The 24795-nt window shown below is 42.6% G+C and overlaps 1 protein-coding gene across 1 annotated transcript in view; it reads left to right on the forward strand.

Annotated features, from left to right (window-relative positions):
* The first annotated feature begins 1876 nt into the window (after window positions 1-1876).
* CUNH6orf118 (chromosome unknown C6orf118 homolog) overlaps window positions 1877-24795 on the forward strand; it is a 29884-nt gene continuing 6965 nt past the window's right edge. Inside the window, 7 exon segments of the mRNA XM_032253118.1 lie at window positions 1877-1935; window positions 6711-7381; window positions 8717-8839; window positions 9982-10041; window positions 11378-11502; window positions 15571-15629; window positions 18439-18620. Coding sequence (XP_032109009.1) covers window positions 1911-1935; window positions 6711-7381; window positions 8717-8839; window positions 9982-10041; window positions 11378-11502; window positions 15571-15629; window positions 18439-18620 — 1245 coding nt within the window. The 5' untranslated portion in view covers window positions 1877-1910.

Here is a 24795-nt window from a genome sequence, read left to right on the forward strand (position 1 = left end):
TATCTCAAAAAATTAAAAAAAAAAAAAAAAAAAAAGCAGAGAACAGAGAGGCAGGAGGGTGTCTGTGGTATGAGAAAGCCTTGCCCAGCCTCACTGGCTTTGCAGAAGGGCCCAGGAGCCAGGAACCAGGCGGCCTCTAGATGCTGAGAAAGGCAAGAAAGGGGACTGTCCCCAGGACACTCCAGGAGGAAGCAGCCTGCCCACTGCCTGCTGCCCACCTCTGGCTTTAGCCAGACTTCAGACTTCCAGCAATGCGAGGTAATAAACTGGTGTTTCTTTCAAGCTGCCAAGTCTATGGTCATTTATAATGGCAGCCACAAGAAACAAATATAGGCCTTGCTGGTCGTCTTATGTAAAATAGTAAGACTCAGAGAGAGATCCAAGATGGCTGATCACTCGCAGCTCGGGATTGTAGCTCTCAGTGAAAGCGCAGAGAACAAGAGGATGCCACACTTTCAGACGAATTTTTGTTGCTCATGGGCCAGGAGATTCCCAGTGGAGGAGCCCCACGAGTCGCCAGCGTGACTCTTGTGGCCAGCAAAGCAGTTTTGCCAGCGTGGCGGTTTTGCCAGTGCCTTGGCGTGGCGGTTCTTGGTGCAGAGTCAGAAAAGCACCATCAATCTTAAAGCCGCTGTTTTGGCCGGCGCAGTGGGTTGCTCAGATTCTGGCGCTGCAAATCAACAAGTTGGATGTCCACTCAGAAACCCAATTAGAAAGTCGGTAATTACAAAGACGACAGATGGATAAATTTATAACAAAGGGAAGAAACCCGCCTAAAAAGGCTGAGAATACCCCAAATCAGAACGCCTCTCCTTCTTCAGGGGATCAGAGTTCCTCATCAGCAACGGAACAAGGCCTGATGGAGAACGAGTGTGTTCCATTAACAGAAGCAGCCTTCAAAATGTGGATGATAAGAAACTTCTGGGAATTAAAAGAACTTGTTCTAACCCAATGCAAAGAAACTAAGAACTTTGAAAAAATGTTTCACAAAATGCTAACGAGATTAGACAATTTAGAGAGGAATATAAGTGAATTAATGGAGGTGAAAAACACAACATGAGAACTTTGCAAAGTATGCACAAGTTTTAAACTGAACTGATCAAGGAGAAGAAAGGATATCAGAGTTCGAAGACCAACTTAATGAAATAAAACGAAAAGAAAAGATTAGAGAAAAAAAGGATAAAAAGGAATGAGCAAAGTCTCCAAGAAATATGGGACTATGTGAAAAGACCTAATCCACGTTTGATAGGTGTACCTGAATGTGATGAAGAGAATGAATCCAAGTTGGAAAATATTCTTCAGGATATTATTCAGGAAAACTTTCCCAACCTAACAAGGCAGGACAATATTCAACTCCAGGTAATACAGAGAACACCACAAAGATATTCCTCAAGAAGACCAACCTCAAGGCACATAATCGTCAGATTCACCAGGGTTGAAATGAAGGAGAAAATACTAAGGGCAGCCAGAAAGAAAGGTTGGGCTACACACAAAGGGAAGCCTATCAGACTCACAGCAGATCTCGCAGCAGAAATCCTACAAGCCAGAAGAGAGTGGGGGCCAATATTGAACATCCTTAAAGAAAAGAACTTTCAACCCAGAATTTCATATACCTGAAAACCAGTTATCTTTTACCTTCTGGGCTTTGAGAGGAATCAGGGAGTGCAAGGGTACTTTGACATCGTTTAGATCACAGAAAGTGTTTTACTGTTAAAGGAAAAACGAGCAAGCAAACACTAGTGCTCCCTGTTCAAGAAGATTGGAGGCACAGAAGAGGAGAGGGGTTGGAGGGAGGTTCCACAGCAGGGGCTGTGCCCTGTTGCTCCACAGTGAGGGAGCCAAGGAGGGCTTAGAATGTTTGTGGTTTCCTTGGCGACAGCCCAGCCAGGGCAGCTGGAGGGAAGGAAGCGATGGCCCAGGGGCAGGAGCCTGAATGTAAGTGGCCTGGAGCGGCTCCTGTTGGCTTGTGAGATTTGCTTGATGTTCCTTTGTGGAGGGAGGGGCTTCTGAAGACTGATTTGAAATGTGAAAATCTTTTTCTGGTGGCTGCACGTGGGCTCCAGGGTCACGAGGAATGAAGATTAGATTGGGGTTGTGCTGCCTTCTCAGAGAACCTAAAACCAGCATCCAAAGTACAAAGGTCGGAGGTGAGCGCCATGTGGGTATGTCAGCCATCCAGTGTGGACCTGCACGGTGTGTTGGAGTCTCTGGACACCTGAGGAGGAGGAGGGACGAAGCAGCAGGTTTCAGGCTGTTAGTTCAGAGTGTGATCTTAAAAAGCCACACTTCAGAGCATTTCCCGGCATGCTCCCCTTCCGCACTCCTCTAAATGACCACAAAGCTCAGCGTGTCCACATGCATCAAGTCAGAAGTGCTTTGCCGTCTCTGACTTTATTTAGTCTCCATGGCCCTGAAAGCTGAGGCCATTAATGTGATTTTACAAAGGGGAGTCTGTGGGAAGTCAGCCCAGGTCTTTTAACTTCAAATCCTTGCTTTTCCCACCACCCCCTCTGTGCTGGCACTAAAACAGGATTACTGACTGCTTCGGACAAAATTTGGGCAGAGAGAAAGCTTGCTGGACTGAGCAAAGCAGTCTCGACTTATTTTAAATCAAGAAAAATTTTAAAAGGAAATTTTAAATTCTTGATTTAAAAGAAATTTTATTGTATGATGTCAGAATGCATTTAGTGCTCTATGTGCAGGTGAGTGCACGGGTTGAGAGCATGGGCCTTGGAGGCAGCTGACCATCTGACACCCGTGCCTCAGTTTCCTCACTGTAAAGGAAGCAGGGATGGTGCCTACCTCCCAGGCTGTTGTGCAGATTGAATCAGTATCCCACACATCTGCTGTGACATAGACAGTGGGAATTATTTTGAAAAGTGGTCTTTCAGTCCTTGGGGAGTTGTCTTTTTCTTCTTTGTATACAGAGAGCTGAGGCTCTCACCAGGCGGGACTCGATGGGAAGGTCAGCTCTGCTGCTTTGGAGGGGCTCTGGGGAAGAACCTCTTCCAAGCCCAGTGGACTTGCTGGCTTGACCCTGTCCTTGTGGTGGGGGACTTGCCGGTTGTCAGGAGGGGCCCTGGCTCTAAGGAGCCTCCTTCCGTCGGGCCAGTGACTTCCACCCAGCATTCAGTGAGCCTGGAAGCTTCCTCTCCCTGCAACCTCCCTGACCCCCTTTCTTCCACCTCTCCCTTCTGACTCTTGCCAGGGAAACTTCTCTGCTTTTAGGGGCTCATGTAATTAGATTAGAACCTTGACCATCCAGACTCAGCTCTTTATTTTAAGGCCCATGACCCAAATTAAACCTGTAAAGACCTCTTGCCTTGGTCTGGCATCAGGTTGGATAGCTCTGGGTCCCATCATTCTGCTTCCACATTTCATCCTGAGATAGCGTCCACATGAGGCATGTGCTTCTCTGGCCTCAGGTCCCTCCAGCCCGGGGTCTGTATCTCACTCCCTACGGGATTTCCAGGTTCCTGGGGGCTCACATTCATCCCAACCTCAATCACAGTGTGGGGCAGACAAAAGATGTTTATTTTTGGGTTCAGGAAAGGCCGGATTGCAATCTCAGTGGAGTTTGAAAAGATTCTCCAGTGGGTAGGATGGACACAGGGAATGACGGATGCTCTCTGTGAGTTCTGCAAGGATTCTTGGAGTGGAGCCCAGGACTCCAGGGCAGATCCCCACTGGCCAGGCCTGTCTCCAGCCTCCCTGGCTCCTCTGGCCACACCGGCCACCAGGCAGAGGGCCTGTGGGTCTGGGCCTGCTCCTCTGTTCTCAGAGCTTTTCAGGAATACACTTCCTAGGATGTGCACTGACTTTAGGGTGGGGGCAGAGGAGGCAGAGGGCAGAAACACAGAGGGAATATGAATGTTCTAGAATGAGACCAGGGAGAATTTCTGTGGGATTCTTAGTTTCCCACAGATCAGATAACATGGGACAGTGATTGTAAACTTTTTTTTGGGTGGAGTCTCACTCTGTCCTCTAGGCTAAAGTGCAGCGGTGCTATTTCGCTCACTGCAAGCTCCACTTCCCGGGTTCAAGCAATTCTGGTGCCTGAGCCTCCCAGTAGCTGGGGTTACAGGCGCCCACCAACATGCCTGGCTGATTTTGGTATTTTTAGTAGAGAAGAGGTTCTGCCAGATTGGCCAGGCTGGTCTCAAATTCCTGACTTCAAGTGATCCATCCGCCTCGGCCTCCCAAAGTGCTGGGATTACAGGTGTGAGCCACAGCACCTGGCCTGATTTGTAATAATTTTGAAATTAAAGACCTTTTGGCCAACATGGTGAAACCCTGTCTCTACTAAAAATACAAAAAGTAGCCGGGCGTGGTCGCGGAGTCTGAGGCAGGAGAATTGCTTGAACCCAGGAGGTGGAGGTTGCAGTGAGCAGAGATCGCCTCGCTGCACTTCACTCCAGCCTGGGCAACAGAGCGAGACTCCAGCTCAAAAAAAAAAAAAAGTTTAATACTAACATTTGGCAATATTTATTCCAAACTAGTCTAAAGACCTATTACTACATCTTCCTATTCAATACACATTCAAAAGTTGATTTGGTTTTACTTAAAGCAAATTTGTTTGTAGATCATTTGTAAAATAATCACATTTTCTAATAAATTCTTAAAGCTTCCATTTTTTGTTTGTTTTCTTTCTCAGGTTGAGATGGCAGGATACACACAACCACACACACACACACACACACACACACACACACACACCAACAATGTTTTCAGATAGGAAAATAATTAAAATATTTATTTCCACAATGGGGATTCGTGGCATATATTATAAGAATGTGGCAGACAGAAGTGGAATCTGGAGCAGGTCTTATTACAGTAGAAAGAAAAGGCATTTGAAGTGGGGAAATGATTGTACCAGTTGACTTGCTGGTGGTTTCAAATCCTTCTTGGAAATAAAATAAAGGACAACACAGCAGCAATGAAGTTGCCTCCTTCATCCATCTTCCATGGAGTTAGTTTTTTATGAATTACAATAATTTATGAATTGCTTTTTATGAATGGCAGTAATTGTTGTCTTGGAGAATTTGTTCTACTAAATCCTTCCCTACATGGCTGCTCTGAAGGACTACGTTGATCCACAGGGCGATCCGATTCTCTCTTCTTTTTTTTTTTTTTTTTTCTCAGAGATGGGGTTTCATCATGTTGGCCAGGATGGTCTCGAGGTCTCGATCTCTTGACCTTGTGATCCACCCACCTCGGTCTACCAAAGTGCTGGGATTATAGGTGTAAGCCCCTGCTCCTGGCCCTCAGGGCGATTCTCTGGCATCCCTCTGCTGAGGGCATTGGCTCTAGTATTCGGCCGCCTCGGCTGACTCAGGGAGGATGATTTGCTTCACGCTGAATGGAGCAAGGCTCTCTGAGGAGGGTATGGATGGGCCAGCTGTCCGTTGGCCATCACAGTACAGCGTCCCAGAAAGAAACTCTCCTTCTTGGGTTGGAAACAGCAAATGAAGGGGCAATTCTGGGCTGCTCTTGCTCTATCTGAGGTGTTCAGTAACAAAGGATAACACAGCAACAATGTAGTTGCCTCCTTCTTCCATCTTCCATGGAGTCGGTACAAGATGCCTTTTAGAGCTTGGAGTGTTCATGCCTTGGACGAATTACAGTGATTGTTGTCTTGGAGAATTTGTTCTATTAATCATTTCATAAGTGGTTTCTCTGAAGAACTAAGTCAATCATCACGGGTGATTCTCCAGCATCCCGCTGCTGAGAGTACTGTCTGCACTACAGACCTGCAGCAAAAATGGGTTGAATTTATGGAGTATCTCTTCTGGGCCATGGTCCCCTTTGCCAAAAGTGATTCCATCTGAGTGCCAGTCAACCATTTTGTATGAGCTGATGATTCTGATGTTGTAGAGGAAGCAGCTGTGGTCCAATATGCCCTCGGGGTTGGCTCTGTGGGGAGGGTGCAGGAAGGGATGAGTGGCCCAATGGTCATTGAGGGGTTTATTCAGGGACTCCTGAGATGTTTCAGCATTAACACAGAATACCCCCCAGAACTTTTCTGTATTCCTGGCGTGTGAAGTACATTAAAGAAGACGTCTTTAAGCATCATCATTAAGAATTATAATTAAGATTTTGCACTGTTCTTTCAGAGCTTTTGCTAATATTGTAAGAAATACTCTCCCAGATTAAGATATTCTGTCTTTCTCTTGTTGGCTTTGAGGGCCCTGATTGGCTTGCACATCCTGGGGGCCTGTCCGACTCCCATCTGCAGCAGCACATCACTCCTAGCATGGGTGTCTTTGACTTTTTTTTTTTTAGACGAAGTCTCACTCTATCACCCAAACTGGAGGACAGTGGCCCGATCTCAGCTCATCGCAACCTCCGCCTCCTGGGTTCAATTGATTCTCCTGCCTCAGCCTCCCGATGAGCTGGGATTACAGTCATGTACCACCACGCCCAGCTTATTTTGTGTTTTTAGTAGAGGTGGGGTTTCGCCATGTTGGCCATGTTGATATTGAACTCTTGACCTCAGGTGATCCACTGCCTTGGCTTCCCAAAATGCTGGGATTACAGGTACGAGCCACCACAGCCGTCTTTGACTTTTAAGGACTGGGCCATGTACTCTGTTCATCGGTTTCTCTGTAGATCCTCTGTTTGGGCAGGGGCTAGGCCTCTCAGCCAGTGCACCTGCTGACTTACTGTGAACTAAGAGCATCCCTAAAAGCCTCCTTTTCTTTTCTGACCAGTTTACCTGAAGTGGAAGCACTGCGAGACACCAGGCGTGAAGACCCTGTGCAATCTGAAGAAACTTCTGAACCGCCTTCAGAAAGACCACCAGGAGGACGTCTCCCAGTACATCTCTGGACATCTGAACCCCAACAAACTCTACCGACCTCCCGAGACGGTCTTACAGCACTGGCCCAATGCCAACCGACCCCAGGAGCAGCATGTATCTGGGGTGGAAGAGCCACCTTCAGGACAGGTGGCGAGGATGAAGGAGGCCCTGGCCCGCTTCACCATACACACAGCGCTGGTCCCCAGCGATGCCCAGGACACACCATTGTTCAGGTACCTGAACCCCCAGGCCTCTCTTTCCCACACTTCAGAAGAGGACCTCCTTCCAATGGAGGCTCTTGGAGAAGGGACGGAGGAGATGTACAGAGGTCCATCTGGATGGCGCAGGAGGGAAGAACTCTGGCTGTCTGACATGAAGGCGCTGCAATACCAGCAGGCTGGGCTCAGAGGCACCAGGGACCAGCACCGCTATGTCAGCTCCTACCTGGCTGGGGTCACCAAGGCCGACAGCTACAGGATGTTCCTGCGTTTCCAGAAGGAAGTGCTCGCCAAGCAAGATCTCCTGGAAAATGACTTCACTGGGAGCAAGGTGGCCAAGGGCCATGAGAGAAAGCTGCAGCAGGTGAGTAGAGCAGCCCTGTGGTGCTCTCGGTGCAGTGCTCTTGGTGCAGTGCTGTTGGTGCAGTGCTCTCGGTTCAGTGCTCTCGGGGCAGTGCTCTCGGTGCAGTGCCCTCGGTGCAGTGCTCTCAGTGCAGTGTTCTCAGTGCAGCGTTCTCTGTGCAGTGCTCTTGGTTCAGTGCTCTTGGTGCAGTGCTCTCAGTGCAGTGCCCTTGGTTCAGTGCTCTCGGTGCAGTGCTGTTGGTGCAGTGTTCTCAGTGCAGTGTTCTCTGTGCAGTGCTCTCGGTTCAGTGCTCTTGGTGCAGTGTTCTCTGTGCAGTGCTCTTGGTTCAGTGCTCTTGGTGCAGTGCTTTCCATGCAGTGCTCTCTGTGCAGTGCCCTTGGTTCAGTGCTCTCAGTGCAGTGCTCTCGGTTCAGTGCTTTCCATGCAGTGCTCTCTGTGCAGTGCCCTTGGTTCAGTGCTCTCAGTGCAGTGCTCTCGGTTCAGTGCTTTCCATGCAGTGCTCTTGGTGCAGTGTTCTTGGTGCAGTGCTTTCCATGCAGTGCTGTCTGTGCAGTGCTCTCGGTGCAGGGACAGGCTCATCCTCTGAGGCTTCCCTGCCATGTTCAGGTATAGTGCAGCACTGCCCCAGGTGCCTGAAGCATTAGCACCTTCAGTGGGGACAGACTGGGTAAAATGGAGGAGGAAGCCATCTGGGAACTGGCAAGCTGGGGGAGGCCCATCGCAGACACATTGGAGGCCGTGTGGCTGCAACAGTAAATCAGATGTTCGTGGGTCAGCCGAGGAGCCTGAGAGAGGGCTTGCCTGCCTGACCGTGGAAGAGCAGTGAGGGGAGACAGAGAACAGATGGGCACTGTCATGCCCTGAAGTATGCCCAGGCAGCATATGTCTACAGAAGGTGCTGGTGTGAGGGGAAGATTGAGGATGAGCTGCTGACTCAGAGGAGAACAGCTGATGGGAGGCTGTCTGCTTCCAAATAGGGAGGATACAGAAGGGAGAAGGAAATAGCAGGTCCCGCAGGAAGCAGCCAGACTTCATGGTTGGAAGAGAGAAAGGGCCCTGGGGGACTGGGGAGGCAGAGATTGAACCCCGAGAACAGGGAGCAAGAGAGTGAATAAAGAAGAAGAGTTTTAAAAAATCCCAAATCTTGGGTGACCAGGGAAGCAAAGAAGCTCAGCAGCTGGTGGGAGGGATCAAAACTCCTAGGTATGGCCCCCTGTGCTGCCCTGCCCAGTCACCAGGGTGATGGCCGCTGTGTCCTCCCTGACAACTGAGAAACTCGGTTCTGGAAGAAAAATGAAGCTGTTCTAAAATGGGCTGACTCTGTTTTTCCTCCAGGATCTCCAGAAAATTTGCACGTGCAGCCCTCAGCAGTTCAACAGACTGCATGTCTTTGGAAAAGTCTTTGAAGATATTTGTAAGCGCTCTTTGATATTTGGTGATCTCTTGAAAGAAGTTAAGGTGAGAAACACGTATCTTCAGCATAACAGTTGAGAAGCTTGCATGAGGTTCCATATACATGAATGATCTCAAGCCTCACAGAAATTCTGCTAGCTGTCACGGGCCCCCTTCTACAGATGGGGACCATCATTTGCAGAGACTTGAGGTCATCTGCCTGCAGGCACGTAAATTGTACAGGGGCCATGTGGAATCAACACAGTTAACTCACTTCTTAAGCCCATATTTTCCCACTAAAGGTTCCTGATTATACACAACCTTTTATAAATTATATATGTGACAAACTTTTTATTTTAAATTATTATAATTCAAATAAATTAATAATTAGTTATTTTAACATTACATGTGTAATGTTATATAAGTCCTTATGGAATTACAGGTTTGTTGCAATTTCATGATGAAAGTGACCTTTGGGTGCAGTGGCTCATACCTGTAATCCCAGCACTTTGAGAGGTTGAGGCAGGTGGATCACTTGAGGTCAGCTGTTCAAGATCAGCCTGGCCAACATGGCGAAGCCCCATCTCTACTAAACAACAAAAATTAGCCAGGCATGATGATGCGTGCCTGTAATCCCAGCTACTCAGAGGCTGAAGCAGGAGAATCCCTTGAACCCAGGAAGTGGAGGCTGCAAATTAAAAAAAAAAGAAAGTGACCTTCATATAGAATCTGAGTTGAGATCATGTTGCTTAAAGATTATGCTATTCTTTAATTTTACTAATGACAAGTAATACCTAACAAGGGAGACCTGGTGTCCTGTTCTCCAGTGATGCCTCATCATGGAGGCTCATCCTGGCGGCTGGTAGGACCGGATTCCACAGACCTTCTGCATGGCAGGAGATCATTTGTTGTATGTGTGTCAAGGTGTTTTATGACATTCTGAAGTGATCAATATTTTATATTTTGTTGTATAATATTTTATGATATTCTGGGGTAATTAATACTTAATGCTCAAATATGCTTCAAAGATGGTATGATTTTATACATGTGAACAGGTATACCGTTTAATGCATTGTAGGAACATTGTATATTTTTTTGAAATGATGTAAATGAACATTCTTAACTTCTGTATTATTTATACACATGAAACATTTGCACTGTGGCCTCCCCACGCATGGCCAGTGGACTTTTTGTTTGTTTTGGTACAGGATGAATACGAACTCTACATGTCGACGCTCCTGGAGTCCCAGCCCCCCGCACAGTACGAGGTGATGATCAATTGTGAAGAGTCTGAATGGAGCCTGCTTATTCATGGCTTCATGTTTCACGAGCAGTGGAAAACTTCCTGAACCCCACAAGCCCCATGTGTGCCCCATAATTTAGAATAGCTGATTTTTTTTTATTATAAGTGAGCTTATACTGCCTTAAGAACATTATTGACAAAGAACTTCACTTTGGATTGGCATAGCATTCTTTATACTCCCAAACAAGTGACATAACTATACATGTGTAAACTGGGAATATAAATGGTTCTCTGCCAGTAAGTACCAAAAACCTTTGTTCAGTCCTCACCCTGGCGAAAACACTGAGAATGCATTGTGATGGCTAGTGTGCTGTAAGCTGGCTCAAAACCCCATGATCTCTTCTTTTAATCACCTGGGTGACAGCGTTCCAGGTGTTCTCTCAAGGGCTGAGTTAAACGTGATTGGTCGAATAAGAAAATATACTGCAGGGATAACTTTATCACTTATAAAACCTAAGAAAATCGAACACTGTAGCAAAGATACCTTTGGCATTTTGAATTCAATAAACTTCAACGATTAATTTTACTTCATGAATTAAGAAAGACAGTTGCTTCTTTTGTATATGAAAAAAAAAATCACAGCATTACGAGGAGATGAGTTCTGGTTCGCTCCTTCACCTAAAATCGGACTTGAGCACCATTTTCTTTGTGCCGAGCCTTTCCATAACACAGAAGCAGCCTTTGTCTTTACAAGAATGTAAGCGAAGTTTCCAGTGGGGAATCTACCTTGCTCCTTAGGTTGTGAGGTTGAGTGAGAAAGCGACATACGTCCCTATCTCGGTCAATCGTGAGCATGAAGAAATTCCCAGGCCAGCAGGGCCCTGGATCCATCCTTCTGTGTCTGTGACCCTAGCAGCCCATCCTCTGATGAGGCTGAGATCTCTGCGGCTTCCCATTTGAGCACGGCACTGCTTTACATCTGTGGATGGCAATCACATTGATTTGGCTTCTTATTCCTGTAGAAGAAACGATTGTGGTGCCACTGACAAAGTGCCTCCAGGACTTCACCCAGAGTGTCCTTCCCCCCACATGTCAACAGGGGAGTTCACTACCATCTTTCCATTTCTTAGAAAAATTAACTCTTAACATACTGATAAACGTATTTTACTGGGAACGTCACCAACTGGCCATCTGTCCCCCAACGGCCATCCCTCCCTTCAATCCTCCCGGTTTACCTATTTTAACTAGAATGTATATGTTAACCCAGGGCACCCTGAAAATGCATTAATGACAAATAAAAAAGGGAGTCCTCCCCTCCTCTGCGTGTGCTTGTCTCACCTCACGTGCCTGGTCCTGCCTAGGCTCTTCTGGCTCAACTCGAGGGGCTGGAGCAGAGGTCAGTGAAGACGGCAGACGTGGATCTCGCCAGGGAGGAGCTGAGGTTGCTCGTGAGAGCCATAAAAGCAGCCCTGGAGCGCAACGACAGGTGAGGCGTGAGTGGCGGGTCTGGATCTATGTTTAGATTATTCTGTAATAAGATCTTAAAGCGATGTGGCAAGCCTACCGTTACATTGTTTCCTGGTCTGGCCACTTGCACAGGCCATCATATATGTGACTAGGATATTCTGCTAAGTGTGGTATTTCCATGGGGAGAGCTTGGGGAAGTTTCTGAAGGAATTTCCTGTCTTTTTTCGGTGGTCCCCTGAAGACTTACCAATAGGGGAGAGGGCTACAGATCTAAGATACCTTTGAATGGTCTTATTGGCTTTTAACTTAAAAGCTCTTCTGATATAACCTCCCTGTATTTTTTTCCAGGATCAAATCACAATTGGATAGGGCATACTGTTTGTATGACTTTTAAAATAAGATTAAAGGAAACCTGCAACATCTACAATATCTTCAAGAGAGTAAAACAAGAAACAAAACCAAAAAACAAAATTTTCCATCAGTGTAACTAGAAGACAGAGAGCTTTGTATTTTGCTCCGGTTTGGTCTTTTTTCTTTTTTTTCTTTTTTTTTTTTTTTTTTTTTTATGCCTTGCTCTGTCACCCAGGCTGGAGTGCAGGGGGGTGATCTAATTCTTTGCAACCTCCATCTCCCAGGTTCAAATGAATCACCGGCCTCAGCACTCCGAATACCTGGGATTACAGGTGTGTGCCACCATGGCCAGCTAATTTTTGTATTTTTAGTGCAGATGGGGTTTCAACATGTTGGTCAGGCTGCTCTTGAACTTCTGACCTCAAGTGATCCACTCATCTCAGCCTCACAAAGTGCTGGGATTACAGGCATGAACTACCGCACTGCCCTCCAATTTGGTCTTGAGGTCTCCATCACAAGGGTGGCTATGAACTCTAGTCCTGCTCTGACGGGGCTTCGGGGGGCTGGTGGAGGATGCCCTTCATGGGATGTGTTTTCATCTGGCCCTCAGGCTTAATGCCTAAGCGTCCAACCTGTGACCAGATGTCTCTCTCACAAGAAACCCGACTACACCGGCAGAAGACCTTATGGCCGTTGTCTGGTGTGTGTCTAGTTTATTCCTACAAAGAAAGCCAGACTCTGGGAGAGCCCTAGCTGGAAAAGGTGAGGTTCATGTGTCCCTGTCAGGTGAGGGACAGAGGAGGCCACAGAACAAAGCACATGAAATGGCGATTTGTTACTTACAGATCCCAGAGAAAAGGGGGCAGCATACGTCGCAGGGGTGGTAGGAAGGGGAAACCGCCTGAAACATGCTGGCTCCACCGGCAGGTAGGGGAGCAAGACAGAGTGTGAACCGATGGACCAAGGCCTTTGTTCGGGTCCAGAGCATGACCCGAGCGGCTTTTCCACGGGGAGTTCTGACAGTGGGTTTAGGGCAAGAAGGCACAAGTGCTGTGGGGTCGCGCTGTGGCTAGAAGTGGTTGCTGGGTCACTGCAGCACATGCTCATGGCCCGTGCAGGGTGTGGGGTGGGGGGTCAGTGGGTTGAGGAAAGTAGGTTGTATTTGGATGGCTCATAGCGGGTGGTCACTGGGAGGTGGTTGTTTATGGCAGATATCTGGGCTGACCATTTTGAGGCACTGGGGGAAGGAGAAGGCTTAGAAACTGTGTCAAGCAAGGGTGACTGAGCCCTGCTTCTGGAGTGAGAAAATTAAACTTCTATTCAAAGTGAATTCCAAGGCAAAAAATAAAAAAGGAATTCATTGCAAATGCATCCAAAGTTTGAAAATGACTGAAAATAGAAAAGAAAACATTTAGTGGCAGTGAACCAGTTTTCCATGTCCCTGCTGCAAAGCTTTGTTCGTGAGAGCACTGAGGTTTTGGGAAAAGTTCATGAAAGAGAGAACAGTGGAGCTAGAAGGAGGCCTAAAACTGCTCTAAAACCACTTCCAGAGAGAGAATCCAATCCGTGTAAGCGAGGCAGCCACACAGCTGTCCTGCGGGGCTGACGGCAGCACTGACCGTGATGGCTGGGGTGGGGTGGGGCGGGGTGGGGTTACCTGGAACAGTGTGGAAGTGAGAAAACACCTTTGAAATAGTAATGACACAGGTGAGAAAGGAGTTAAAGGAAACGTAGAGGCATCCTTTAGAAATGTCCAATGAAGGCAAAAGGGAGCAAGAAAGGAAAATGAGAATCCTGTAAAAAGAGAAAAATCGAGGTGCACACAGCCCTTCCACACACGGCCCTTCTCCCTTCTAAACAAGAAAGCTACCCAGGACTATTGAAACAAATCAAAAGAACACCAAAAAACAACAAATCAATGATAAAATAGCATAATTTGCTACACTGATGGAAAAGTATCCATTTGAATTAGCAATCTCACATGCTACTCCCAGTCACTAGTCCAGACTGCGAAAATGCAGAGATGTAAACAATCTTTGCCTATACAAACTACTCTAAGAATAGAACAGAAAATGAGAATCCAAATGATTTACCTGATGAAAGTCCCTGCCATGCCAAGGAATAATAATAATAAAGTTGAAGAAGAAAGCTGTAGCACAACACTCCAAGCTAAATTAGATGTTCCCAAAAGAGTATTTAAGGATATGAAAACAATCTTGAGTCATAAATTTAAAAACTAAGCAGAGGAATCAGCAACAAAAAAGAAGAAATGAAACAAGATAACAATTGAGGAAAAATATTTGAAAAAGTAAAAATTATATCATAGGTCAAGACTAAATTCTGAAGTGCCCAAGGAAGAATAGTTTTGAATGAAAATATAATAAGGAGCATTGAGAAAAAGTGGGAAAATATTTAAAAGGCTGTAAATAAGATAAAGAAATAAAAAGAGTCAGAGAAAGTAGATGAAATAGAAGATAAGCAAATAATGTCCAATTCACATGTAATTAAAGTCCCCAAAGAAGAAAAACAAAGCAATAGAACAAAAACATAAGTAATATTTAAAACTACAATGGGTAAAAATTTTCTGGAAACAAAACTTTTTAAATATACATATTGAAAAGTCTTTTATCATTATTGTTAATCCATCGAATTCTCAGTTTATTAATTTTTTTTCTTTGAGACAGGGTCTTGCTCTGTTGCCCAGGCTGGAGTGTCCTGGCATGACCATGGCTCACTGCAGCTGCAACCTCTCAGTCTCAAGGGATCCTTCCACTTCAGTCTCCCAACTAGCTGGGACCACAGGCAGCATATTTGACTAATTTTTGTATTTTTTTTAGAGATAGGGTTTCACCAGGTTGCCCAAGCTGGTCTCCATCTCCTGGGCTCAAAGGATCCACCTGCCTTGGCCCTTCAAAATGCTGGGATTACAGGCATGAGTCACCATGCCTGGCTCCAGTTCCTTAAAATTGAGGATCATAATACCACCATATTTCTCTCTTAATCTTTGATGAAGTGAACTAATATGTGTAAAAACCTTAAACTGTTAGGCCCTTTGTAGATATTTGGCATTAACTTATTTGCATGTTGATGTCTTAAATCAAATCACAGTGTTGTCCTCAATAGATGTAATACCTATTAGACTCCTTTTTGTCTTCTCCTTAAATCTATAAAACATAAGATAGTTGATTTAGGTTATTCTGAACCAAGAAGAGGAAATAAAGAAGTTTTTTCCTTTTTTAAAAAGTTTCTTGTATTTTATTTTTAATTCAAACATTGTGAAATTTGTACATTGTATCTGTTGCCCAGAATGATAATACACAGCAAAGATGCAGTGTATTCCAGCATCAGAGAGCTCTTTCCATAGCCCTTGACATGTTGTTTGCCTTTCAGTGTAAAAAGCTAGGTTTGCTTTTTGTTTGTTTGTTTTTTGCCTTCTTCCTCCTTAGCAATTCCATGAACAAAAAATACAAATAAACTCTACAGGAAATCATTTACTTTAAATTAACTAACTCTTTAATGGCTTATGCAATCTTGGTAAGAAAGTAGTATTTTGTTTGTTTAATTTGACTGATTTAGGCTGTCATTTAATAAATATCTTCAGAGTACCTGTTGTGTTAGAACGTAAGCAGACTTATTTTAATTTCCCAGCTATAAAAGATTTGAGGTGTAACATAGACAAAAGAAAAAAGATTAAAGGGGACCTAATAGTTCCCTATTTTTTATCATCACATTATAGACTCAGGAGTGAACTGGCGATAGAGCGGGCGTTGCTGCAGTCTGCAAAGAAATGATCAGGCGAGTGTCTGTGATGTCCTGCTCATGGGTGTTTTGCTGTGACCTTCATTACTTCAGCTGCTGCAGCCTTGGCTGCCTGTCTGTCAGCTGAGCCATTCTGGAGCTCCTTCTGAGTTTTGTGGCGATAATTCAACGTGTTCACCCACATCACCCAAGAGCACTGGGCCTGGCATGTGGTGGTCACTGCCTGTTATACATCTTTTTATTATTGTGAGGAAGAATATGCATTTCATGGGGAATTAATTATGTTTTATGAATATTTATGTATGAAATGGGTATTAAAATTACTTTAAATGTATACAATTGGAATGCAATTAAATGATAAAAGTAAGTTTAATTATCTTGCTTATTAACCTCCACTATTTTCCAACTGTGAAGTGAAATGCCATTTTCCCTCTGAGTTTGTTAAACTCCCTCATACTCTGTTTTTAGATATTTTTTCTCAGTGTCTTGTAGGATATGCTCACAGCCCCAGTCTGTTTTAAGTTCTTAGTAGAGCTTGGCCTCAAAGGTCCTTGCGAGGATGCTTTTACTACCTTTTCCTGCTTCCGCCTGTTTCCTCTTTTCTACCTATCAGCAGCACGGATGGTGTTAACCGTGCTGATGTCCTCGGACAGGTTTCCTGTGGCCTGATTTGCATCCTCTTGCCACGCCCGCTCTCTGTTCCAGGCTGACTCGGCTTCTTCCATCCTCCCCTTCTCAGGGCTCAAAGGTCTCCTGTTTTCCACCTTCTTCCACCATGTCGTTCGTTCTTTGTAGGGTCCCTCTCACAGGCAGGCCATGGAATAGGACCCACGCTTGGTTTCTGTTTTCTTGCTTTCTCTTAAAACAGGCCCACAATTTAAAAATAAAACAAAAAAACAAAAAAAAAGCAGAAACTTAAGGGCTTTACTGCTAGCCACTAATAAGAAAAATGGCAACAATGAATAAAAATAAGATGCAGTGACTAACTTTCTAGAACTCTAGTAACCTTTCTTCATGTTTGATCCTAGCCCACTATTCCCATCATTCTGACTGCAGTGGAACAAACCTGGTGACCCTGGTTCTTCCTGTTTTATCTTTTCTCAAAGCCTTCTGTCTCAGAAGCCTGCTCTTCTAATCATACACATTTGCTGTGGAATGTCCCCATTTTCATACCTATTTCTTGAAGGCTTTTAGAAAAAGGGTGAGTGTGGAGGTCACTCGCCTGGCTTGACACTGCTTTTGGCCTCTTTGACTTCAGCTGATGGTTTTAAGCTGAAACCTTCAGTTTAGATTAAGGTGGGGACCAAACACTCTATGTTGTAGTTTCTCTCAGTTTGTGTAGAAGCTTAACTATGACCATTTCTATCCCCTTAGCTAGCTCATCATGTGTCTACTTAACTAATTCCCCCAAATTTCCAAATTTAATATCAAAGTTTTTCCTTCTCCCAAATTTGGCAAAGTTGAATGACAGCAGTGACCTCCATCTTGTTTCCTGTCTACAAGTAAGGGTTATCAATATTTCTGACTGCTTTGTGCCCATCAAAAAGTAGTAATTGCTTTTTCTCAAAAAAATTAAGTCTCACCACTCCAATCAGCATATAACTGTGCTGATTGATGACAAATTGGCCTTGGCGGTGGATCACTTGACGAAACCATTTCCTTTCTGTCTTCTTTAAATGTTGATATTCTTTGGAGTCCAGCATCTCTTTGGAAGATTTGGCATTTTTTAAAATTCCAAATCTATTTTTTCTGCTAAAAATCCTTCTTCTATTTTGTTGTTGTTGTTGTTGTTTGAGATCTGTATATCCAAGTACCTACTAGACATGGTCTCTTGTGTATTTCATAGGTATCTCAACATGTCCGAGATTAAACTAATTGTCTCCTTCTCTAACTTGGCATCTCTCTGGCTATTTCAGTGGATGGCATCTCCAAATACATAAATATGCGAGTCATAAAACATGTGCTAGGCAACTTTCATTGTCCTACCCCTCAACCTCTCCCTACACAGCTTGGAATAAGTGGCCAAGTTGGGATTGAAACAAGTTCTTTCTTACCTCCATGCTTCATTGAACTCATTGTTTTCTTTCTAGCTACAACTAAGTGAAAACCTATGGCTTATTTTTGACATTGCCTTCTTCTCTACATTGCCACATCTAGTTAATTAGTAAGGTCTATTTTTTCTTTTTTATTTACTAAATAGTTTTTGGATTTTCTCACTTCTCTTCATGCGGGGACTGCTATCCTGATATGGTTTGTCTCTGTGTCCCCACCCAAATCTCATCTTTAATTGTAGCTCCCATAATTCTCAGGTGTTGTGGGAGGGACCCACTAGGAGATAATTGAATCATGAGGGCTGTTTCCCCCATACTGTTCTGGTGGTACTGAAAAATCTCACAAGATCTGATGGTCTTATCAGGAGTTTCCGCCATTGCTACTTCTTTGTCAAAGTCATCCTTGAGCCTTCCTCATGCTGTGTCCAATGTCCTTGCTTTGTCATACCATTGCACCTTCTACTCTGCCACCATATCATCACTTTCTTGTGGTTTCTTGTTGGTTTACGCTGTTAATCACACACTCTGGAAAAGGCTAATTCATCATTGTACCTTTCTGCCTAGTTCAGTGCATGTGTTCAACAAATACTTATTGATTAGCTGAATGAATTAAAGGAGGAATACCCTCATTCTTAGGTCAGATTGTTTTTATTGACACACTTCAAGTTTGAATTATATGACATTTTATGGTTATATATACCATAGTATAGATAATATTGTTAATAATACATAAATGCTATTAATAATAACTGAGATATTATGATAGTAATATTTTGTTTTAAAAATATTTCCAGAATCATCTAAGAAACATATAATTGATGAGAACCAACTTACTCTTATTGAGAAGGTTGAAAAGAAGAGGCGTGAAATACTAAATAAGTGGGATGAGATACAAGCTCTGGAAAAAGAAATTAAAACAACTTTGGTTCATACTGGAGTTTCAGATATCACTGAGAATCAGATTAAAAGCATAGAGGTATGCAACTTATTTATTTAAATATTTACATTGTTCTTTTGCTTGAAGATCTTGACAAACACTTGAAGTAATGTGATTTGGTAATAGGGTAATAAAATCATAACATTTGGCTCAAGTATACTTTTTATTTTAAAATGTAGCAAATAATCACAACAATTAAGAGAGCTATCTAAAACAAGAAAAAAGGAACGTGATAAAAATTCTATAGATTTCTGTTAATAGCCAAAATCTGTTTTTCTTGGGTGACGTGGACATACAGTGTGGAATAATAGACATTGAAGACCCCAGAATGTGGGACTATGGAAGGAGGGTTGAGGGATGAAATGCTACCTACTGGGTATACTGTGCACTATTCGGGTGGTGGTGCACTAAAGCCCACCATTGCACATATATACATGTAATGCAACTGCACTTGTACCCCTAAATCCATAAAAGCTAAAAAATTAAAGACATAATTTAAAGTTGTGTAGAATCTAACTCAATGTAACCTCTAGTTATAGAGTATATAAGAAATACATGATTTTATTGCCTTGTGGTTCTATAATTAACTATATTCCAGCACTACTTTTGTTCTTTTTAGCAGAATTATACTGCATATAGAAAGGCATTAATGGTCCAAATTTTTTTATTAAAAATTCTTTCTCTTTTAAAATAATATGTTCAGATTTTCTTTTTTGGAGGGGGGCATGCTGTGTGCCAATAAAACTTTATTTACAGAAACAGGTGGCCGACTAGATTAGTTTGTTGACCCCTGTTTTAGAAGAAAATTATTTAAAGATAGAGGAAACCCTATGGTTTATTGTTACAGAAATGAAATATTACTGGAGAAAATAATTTTACTGTTCTAGCCTTATTTTAAAAGGCTAAGGTTTTACTTTTTTGATTTTGTATTTTTGTCTATTTTAAGTTTCAGGGTACATGTACAGGATGTGCAGGTTTGTTATACAGGTAAATGTGTGCCATGGTTATTTGCTGCACCTGTCAACCCATCACCTAGTATTAAGTCCAGCATGCATTAGCTGTTTTTCCTGATGCTTTCCTTCCCTCTGCCTCCCTGACAGGCCCCAGTGTGTGCTGTTCCCCTCCCTGTGTCCATATGTTCTCATTGTCTAGCTCCCACTTATAAGTGAGAACATGTGATGTTTGTTTTTCTGTTCCTGCATTAGTTAGCTGAGGATAATGGCTTCCAGTTCCATCTGTGACCCTGAAAAGGACATGCTCTCGTTCCTTTTTATGGCTGCATAGTATTCCATGGTGTATACGTAACACATTTTAAAAATCCAGTTTATCACTGATGGGCATTTGGGTTCATTCCATGTCTTTGCTATTGGGAATAGTGCTGCAATGAATATATATGTATACATGTATATTTATAATAGCATGATTTATATTCCTTTCCGTTTATGCCCAGCAATGGGACTGCTGGGTCAAATGGTATTTTGAGTTCTGAATCTTTGAGGAATTGCCACACTGTTTTCCACAATGGTTGAACTAACTTACATTCCTACCAACAGTGTAAAAGCATTCCTATTTCTCCACAACTTTGCCAGTATCTGTTGTTTTTTGACTTTTTAATAATTGCCATTCTGACTGGTGTGAAATGGTATGCCACTGTGGTTTTGATTTGCATTTCTCTGATGATCTGTGATGCTGAGCTTTTTTTCATATGGTTGTTGGGCATATGTATGTCTTCTTTTGAGAAGTGTCTGTTCATGTCCTTTGCCCATTTTTTAATGGGGCTGTTTGTGTTTTTTTGTAAATTTGTTAAGTCCTTTATAGATTCTTAATATTAGACATTAGTCAGATATAGCTAGTGCTCGACTTATGACCACGATTGATTCCGACAGACCAGTTGTAACATGATTTGGTCATAAGTTGAGTAGGCTATATGTACAGTACTGTGAAATGATGTTATAAAAATTTTTAAGTCATATTTTGTCATAATTTTCTTTCATTATTGTTATATATCATAATTTTCTTTGTTCATTTTATGCCATTTTTATCATCTCTACACCATTTTGTTTCTTATTTTTACATTTGTCAGGTTTAAGTAAAACACTGCATTACCAGTACAACTGGTTTAATGTTTGCAAAACATACAAAAATACAAAATACAGGTGCATACAAAAATACAAAATACAGGTGTAAAAAATACCATAGGAAACATTTTCCCAATGCAAAACATATCAAAATATATAAACATGTACGAAACATTTTATTGGCCACTGGTGCTTGGCTGCGGATTGTTGATGTCGTCATCTGAGGCAGCAGTTGGGGTTACCGGAGTTGGTTTCTTCATAATGTGGTGAGCTTTGTCTGAATTGTATGTTTCTTTTTTTCTTCATGAATTTCATGATACGGATTAAACACATTGTGCGCCATCCATTCAATCCTTGCAAATCGTTCGATGTTTGGGTCCATTGCTTTGAAATGTATAGAAGTTTATTCAGTAAAGATAAACCGTCTGATAATGTCTTAGTGGTGAACTTTCTTTCTGGCTCCTCCTCTTCTTTCTCTGCTTCTCTTCGTTCTTCTTCCACCACTCTTTCTTCTTCCAGTTTGATTAGCTCTTCATTTGTAAGTTCTCTGGATTCTTTGTTTAGCAACTCTTCGACATCTTCCATTTCACACTCCAAAGAAAGATCTTTAGCGAGTTTTACTATTTTTACCTAAATCGTTTCAAGTTCATGTTCACTGTCAAATCTGTCAAAATCATTAACATAGCACTTAACACAATTTTTCCAGATGTCATTCATGCACTTTGTCATCACAGCCTCCCAGGTGGTAGCGATATTCTTGATACACATCAAAATGTTGTAGTGTTTCCAAAAATCATGCAATGTTAGTTCTGAGTCAGCATCTATAGTGGATATTGCTTGAACGAAGGTGGTTCGGAGACAGTTGGCCTTTAATGTAGCAATCAAACCTTGGTCCATAGGCTGGATGAGTGGAGTCGTGTTTGGTGGAAGAAAAACAAATTTTACATCTGGATGGAGATCGCCTAGATGTGGTAGGTGTCCAGGCGCATTATCGAGTAGCAATAAAATCTTGAAAGGAATATCTTTCTCCAAACAATATTCTCAAACTTGAGGAATAAAGCAGTTCATAAACCAGTCTTCAGACAGTCCTTGTGTCATCCATGCTTTACGTTGAGAACGGAAGTAGACGGGCAGTGTGTGCTTGTTAACATTCTTGAACGCACGCAGGTTGTCTGAGTGATAAATTAAGAATGGCTTCAGCTTAAACCCTGAGATGTTCCCATCAAGCAGCAGAGTTAGCGTATCCTTAATTGCTTTAAATCCCGGCATACTTTTGGCCTCTTTGTGAATATAAGTGCGTGCTGGCATCCGTTTCCAAAATAATCCAGTTTCATCAACATTGAAAATCTGTTCTACTAGATATCCTTCATCTGTAATTAATTCATCCAGACTATCAACAAACTTACGTGCTCCTTCCGAATCCGCACTCGCTGCTTCTCCAGTCACTCGAACACTATGCATTTGGAATCTTTTCTTGAATCTCTGGAACCAGCCAGTGCTTGCTACAAATTCTTGACTGTAATCTTCTCCAGCACACTCCTTCAGAGTCTGAAATAGACTTCTCGCCTTCATCTGCACAGTAAAAAGACTTAATGGTGTCTGTTTTTGAATTTGATGTTCCATCCAAATATATAGCAATTTCTCCATTTTGTGGATGGGCCTGCTTCGTTGCTTTGTTATAACTGTTGATCGCATGGGTGCAGAACCTTTCACAGCTTCACGAATTCTTTCATCTCTCAAAATTGTCGACACAGTCGAGTGGGATAACTTTGTATCACATGTGATCACACTCACTTTCTTTCCTCCTTTGTACTGCTTAATTACCTTCATTTTCGTGTCGAGATCAATGGCCTTTCTTTCCTTCTTGGCAGGCTGAGGTGTAGGCAAAGACAATTTCCTCTTGGTAGACATCTTGGGAGGGGTTTGATGAAAAATATCCAAGACACAAAACACAAATTGCTGTACCGAGTCTGGGATAACAGTTGAAATGGTGCACGCGTAATTGGTGGTGCTGCCGGAAGCTGGTCCGCACTGTCGTATGCTCAGCTGGGTAACGTTTGCGCTGCCAGATGCGGAGCAGTCGTGGCTAGCGATTGTGGTCGTAAAGCCGAATGGTCGTAAGTTGCATAGGTCGTAAGTCGATCAATACCTGTAGATAGATTGCAAAAATTTTCTCCCATTCTGTGGGTGGTCTGTTAGTTTCTTTTGTGACGATAGTTTCTTTTGCTATGCAGAAGCTGTTTAGTTTAATTAGATCCCATTGCTTTTGTTGCAATTGCTTTTGATGTTTTCATTATGAAATCTTTGCCCATGCCTGTAGCCTGAAAGTTATTGCCTAGATTTTCTTCTAGGGTCTTATAGTTTTGTGTTTTACATTTAAGTATTTAACCTATCTTGAGTTAATTTTTGTATAAGGTGTAAGGGAGGGGTACAGTTTCAATTTTCTGCATATGGATAGCTAGTTCTCCCAGCACCAGATTCCCTATTAAATAGGGAATCCTTTCCCCATTACTTGTTTTTGTCAGGTTTGTCAAATATCAGGTGGTTGCAGGTGTACAGTCTTATTTCTGAGTTCTCTGTTCTGTTCCATTTGTCTATATGTCTGTTTTTGTACCAGTTCCATGCTGTTTAGGTTACTGTAGGCTTGTATTGTTTTGGTACTGTAGTTTGAAGTCAGGCAGCATGATGCCTCCAGCTTTCTTCTTTTTGCTTAGGATTGTGTTGGCTATAGGGGATCTTTTTTTTTCCCATATAAAATTTAAAATAGTTTTTTTTTTCTAATTATGTGAAGAATGTTAATGGTAGTTTATTGGGAATATCATTAAACATATAAACTACTTTGGGAAACATTGCCATTTTCATGATATTGATTCTTCCTATGCATGTGCATGGAATGTTTTGCCATTTGTTTGTGTCCTCTCTGATTTCCTTGAGTAGTGGTTTGTAGTTCCCCTTGAAGAAGTCCTTCACTTCTCTTGTTGGCTGTATTCCTAGATATTTTGTTCTCTTTGTGGCAATTGTGAATGGGGGTTCATTCATGATTTGGCTCCCTGTTGTGTGTCATTGGTGTACAGAGCTGCTTAGAATTTTTGCACATTGATTTTGTATTCTGAGACTTTGCTGAAGTTGCTTATCAGCTTAAGAAGCTTTGGGGCTGAGATGATGGGGTTTTCTAGATATAGGATCATGTAATCTGCAAACAGAGATGATTTGACTTTCTCTCTTCCTATTTAAATACGCTTTATTTCTTTATCTTGCCTGATTGCCTTGACCAGAACATCCAATGGTACGTTAAATAGGAGTGGTGAAAGAGGGTATCCTTGTCTTGTGCATGCTGGTTTTGGTATCAGGATGATGTGGGCTTCATTAAATGAGTTAAGGAGTCCCTCCTTTTTGTTTGGAATGGTTTTAGAAGAAATTGTGCCAGTTCCTCTTTGTACCTCTGGTAAAATTTAGCTGTAAATCCACTTGGTCCTGGGATTTTTTTTTTTAATTGGTAGACTATTTATTACTGCTTTAATTTCAGAACTCATTATTGGTCTATTCAGGGATTCAAAATCTTCCTGGTTCAGTCTTGGGAGGGCGTGTGTGTCCAGAAATTATACATTTGTTCTAGATTTTCTAGTTTATTTGCATAGAGGTGTTTTAGCATTCTCTCATGGTTGTTTGCATTTCTGTAGGGCCAGTGGTGATATTCCATTTATCATTTTTTGTTTTGTCTATTTGATTCTTTTCTCTTTTCTTCTTCATTAATCTATCTAGCAGTCTATTTATTTTATTAATTTTTTCAAAAATCCAGCTCCTGGATTCGTTGATTTTTTTGAGGGTTTTTTTGTGTCTCTATTTCCTTCCCTTCTGCCCTGATCTTGGTTATTTCTTTTCTTTTGCCTGCTTTGGGGTTTGTTTGAACTTGGTTTTTTAGTTGTGATATTATGATGTTGACTTGAGATCTTTCTAACTTTCTGATGTGGGCACTTAGTGCTATACATTTCCCTCTTAACACTGCTTTAGCTGCATCCCAGAGATATTGGTCTTTTTGATGTCTCTTTGTTCTTATTAGTTGCAAATAATTTCTTGATTTCTGCCTTAATTTTTTTATTTACTCAAGAGTCATTCAGGAGCAGTTGTTCAATTTC

This window comes from Sapajus apella, unplaced genomic scaffold, assembly GCF_009761245.1.
Source record: "Sapajus apella isolate SASKATOON/1434 unplaced genomic scaffold, GSC_monkey_1.0 scaffold82, whole genome shotgun sequence".
Lineage (NCBI taxonomy): Eukaryota > Metazoa > Chordata > Mammalia > Primates > Cebidae > Sapajus > Sapajus apella.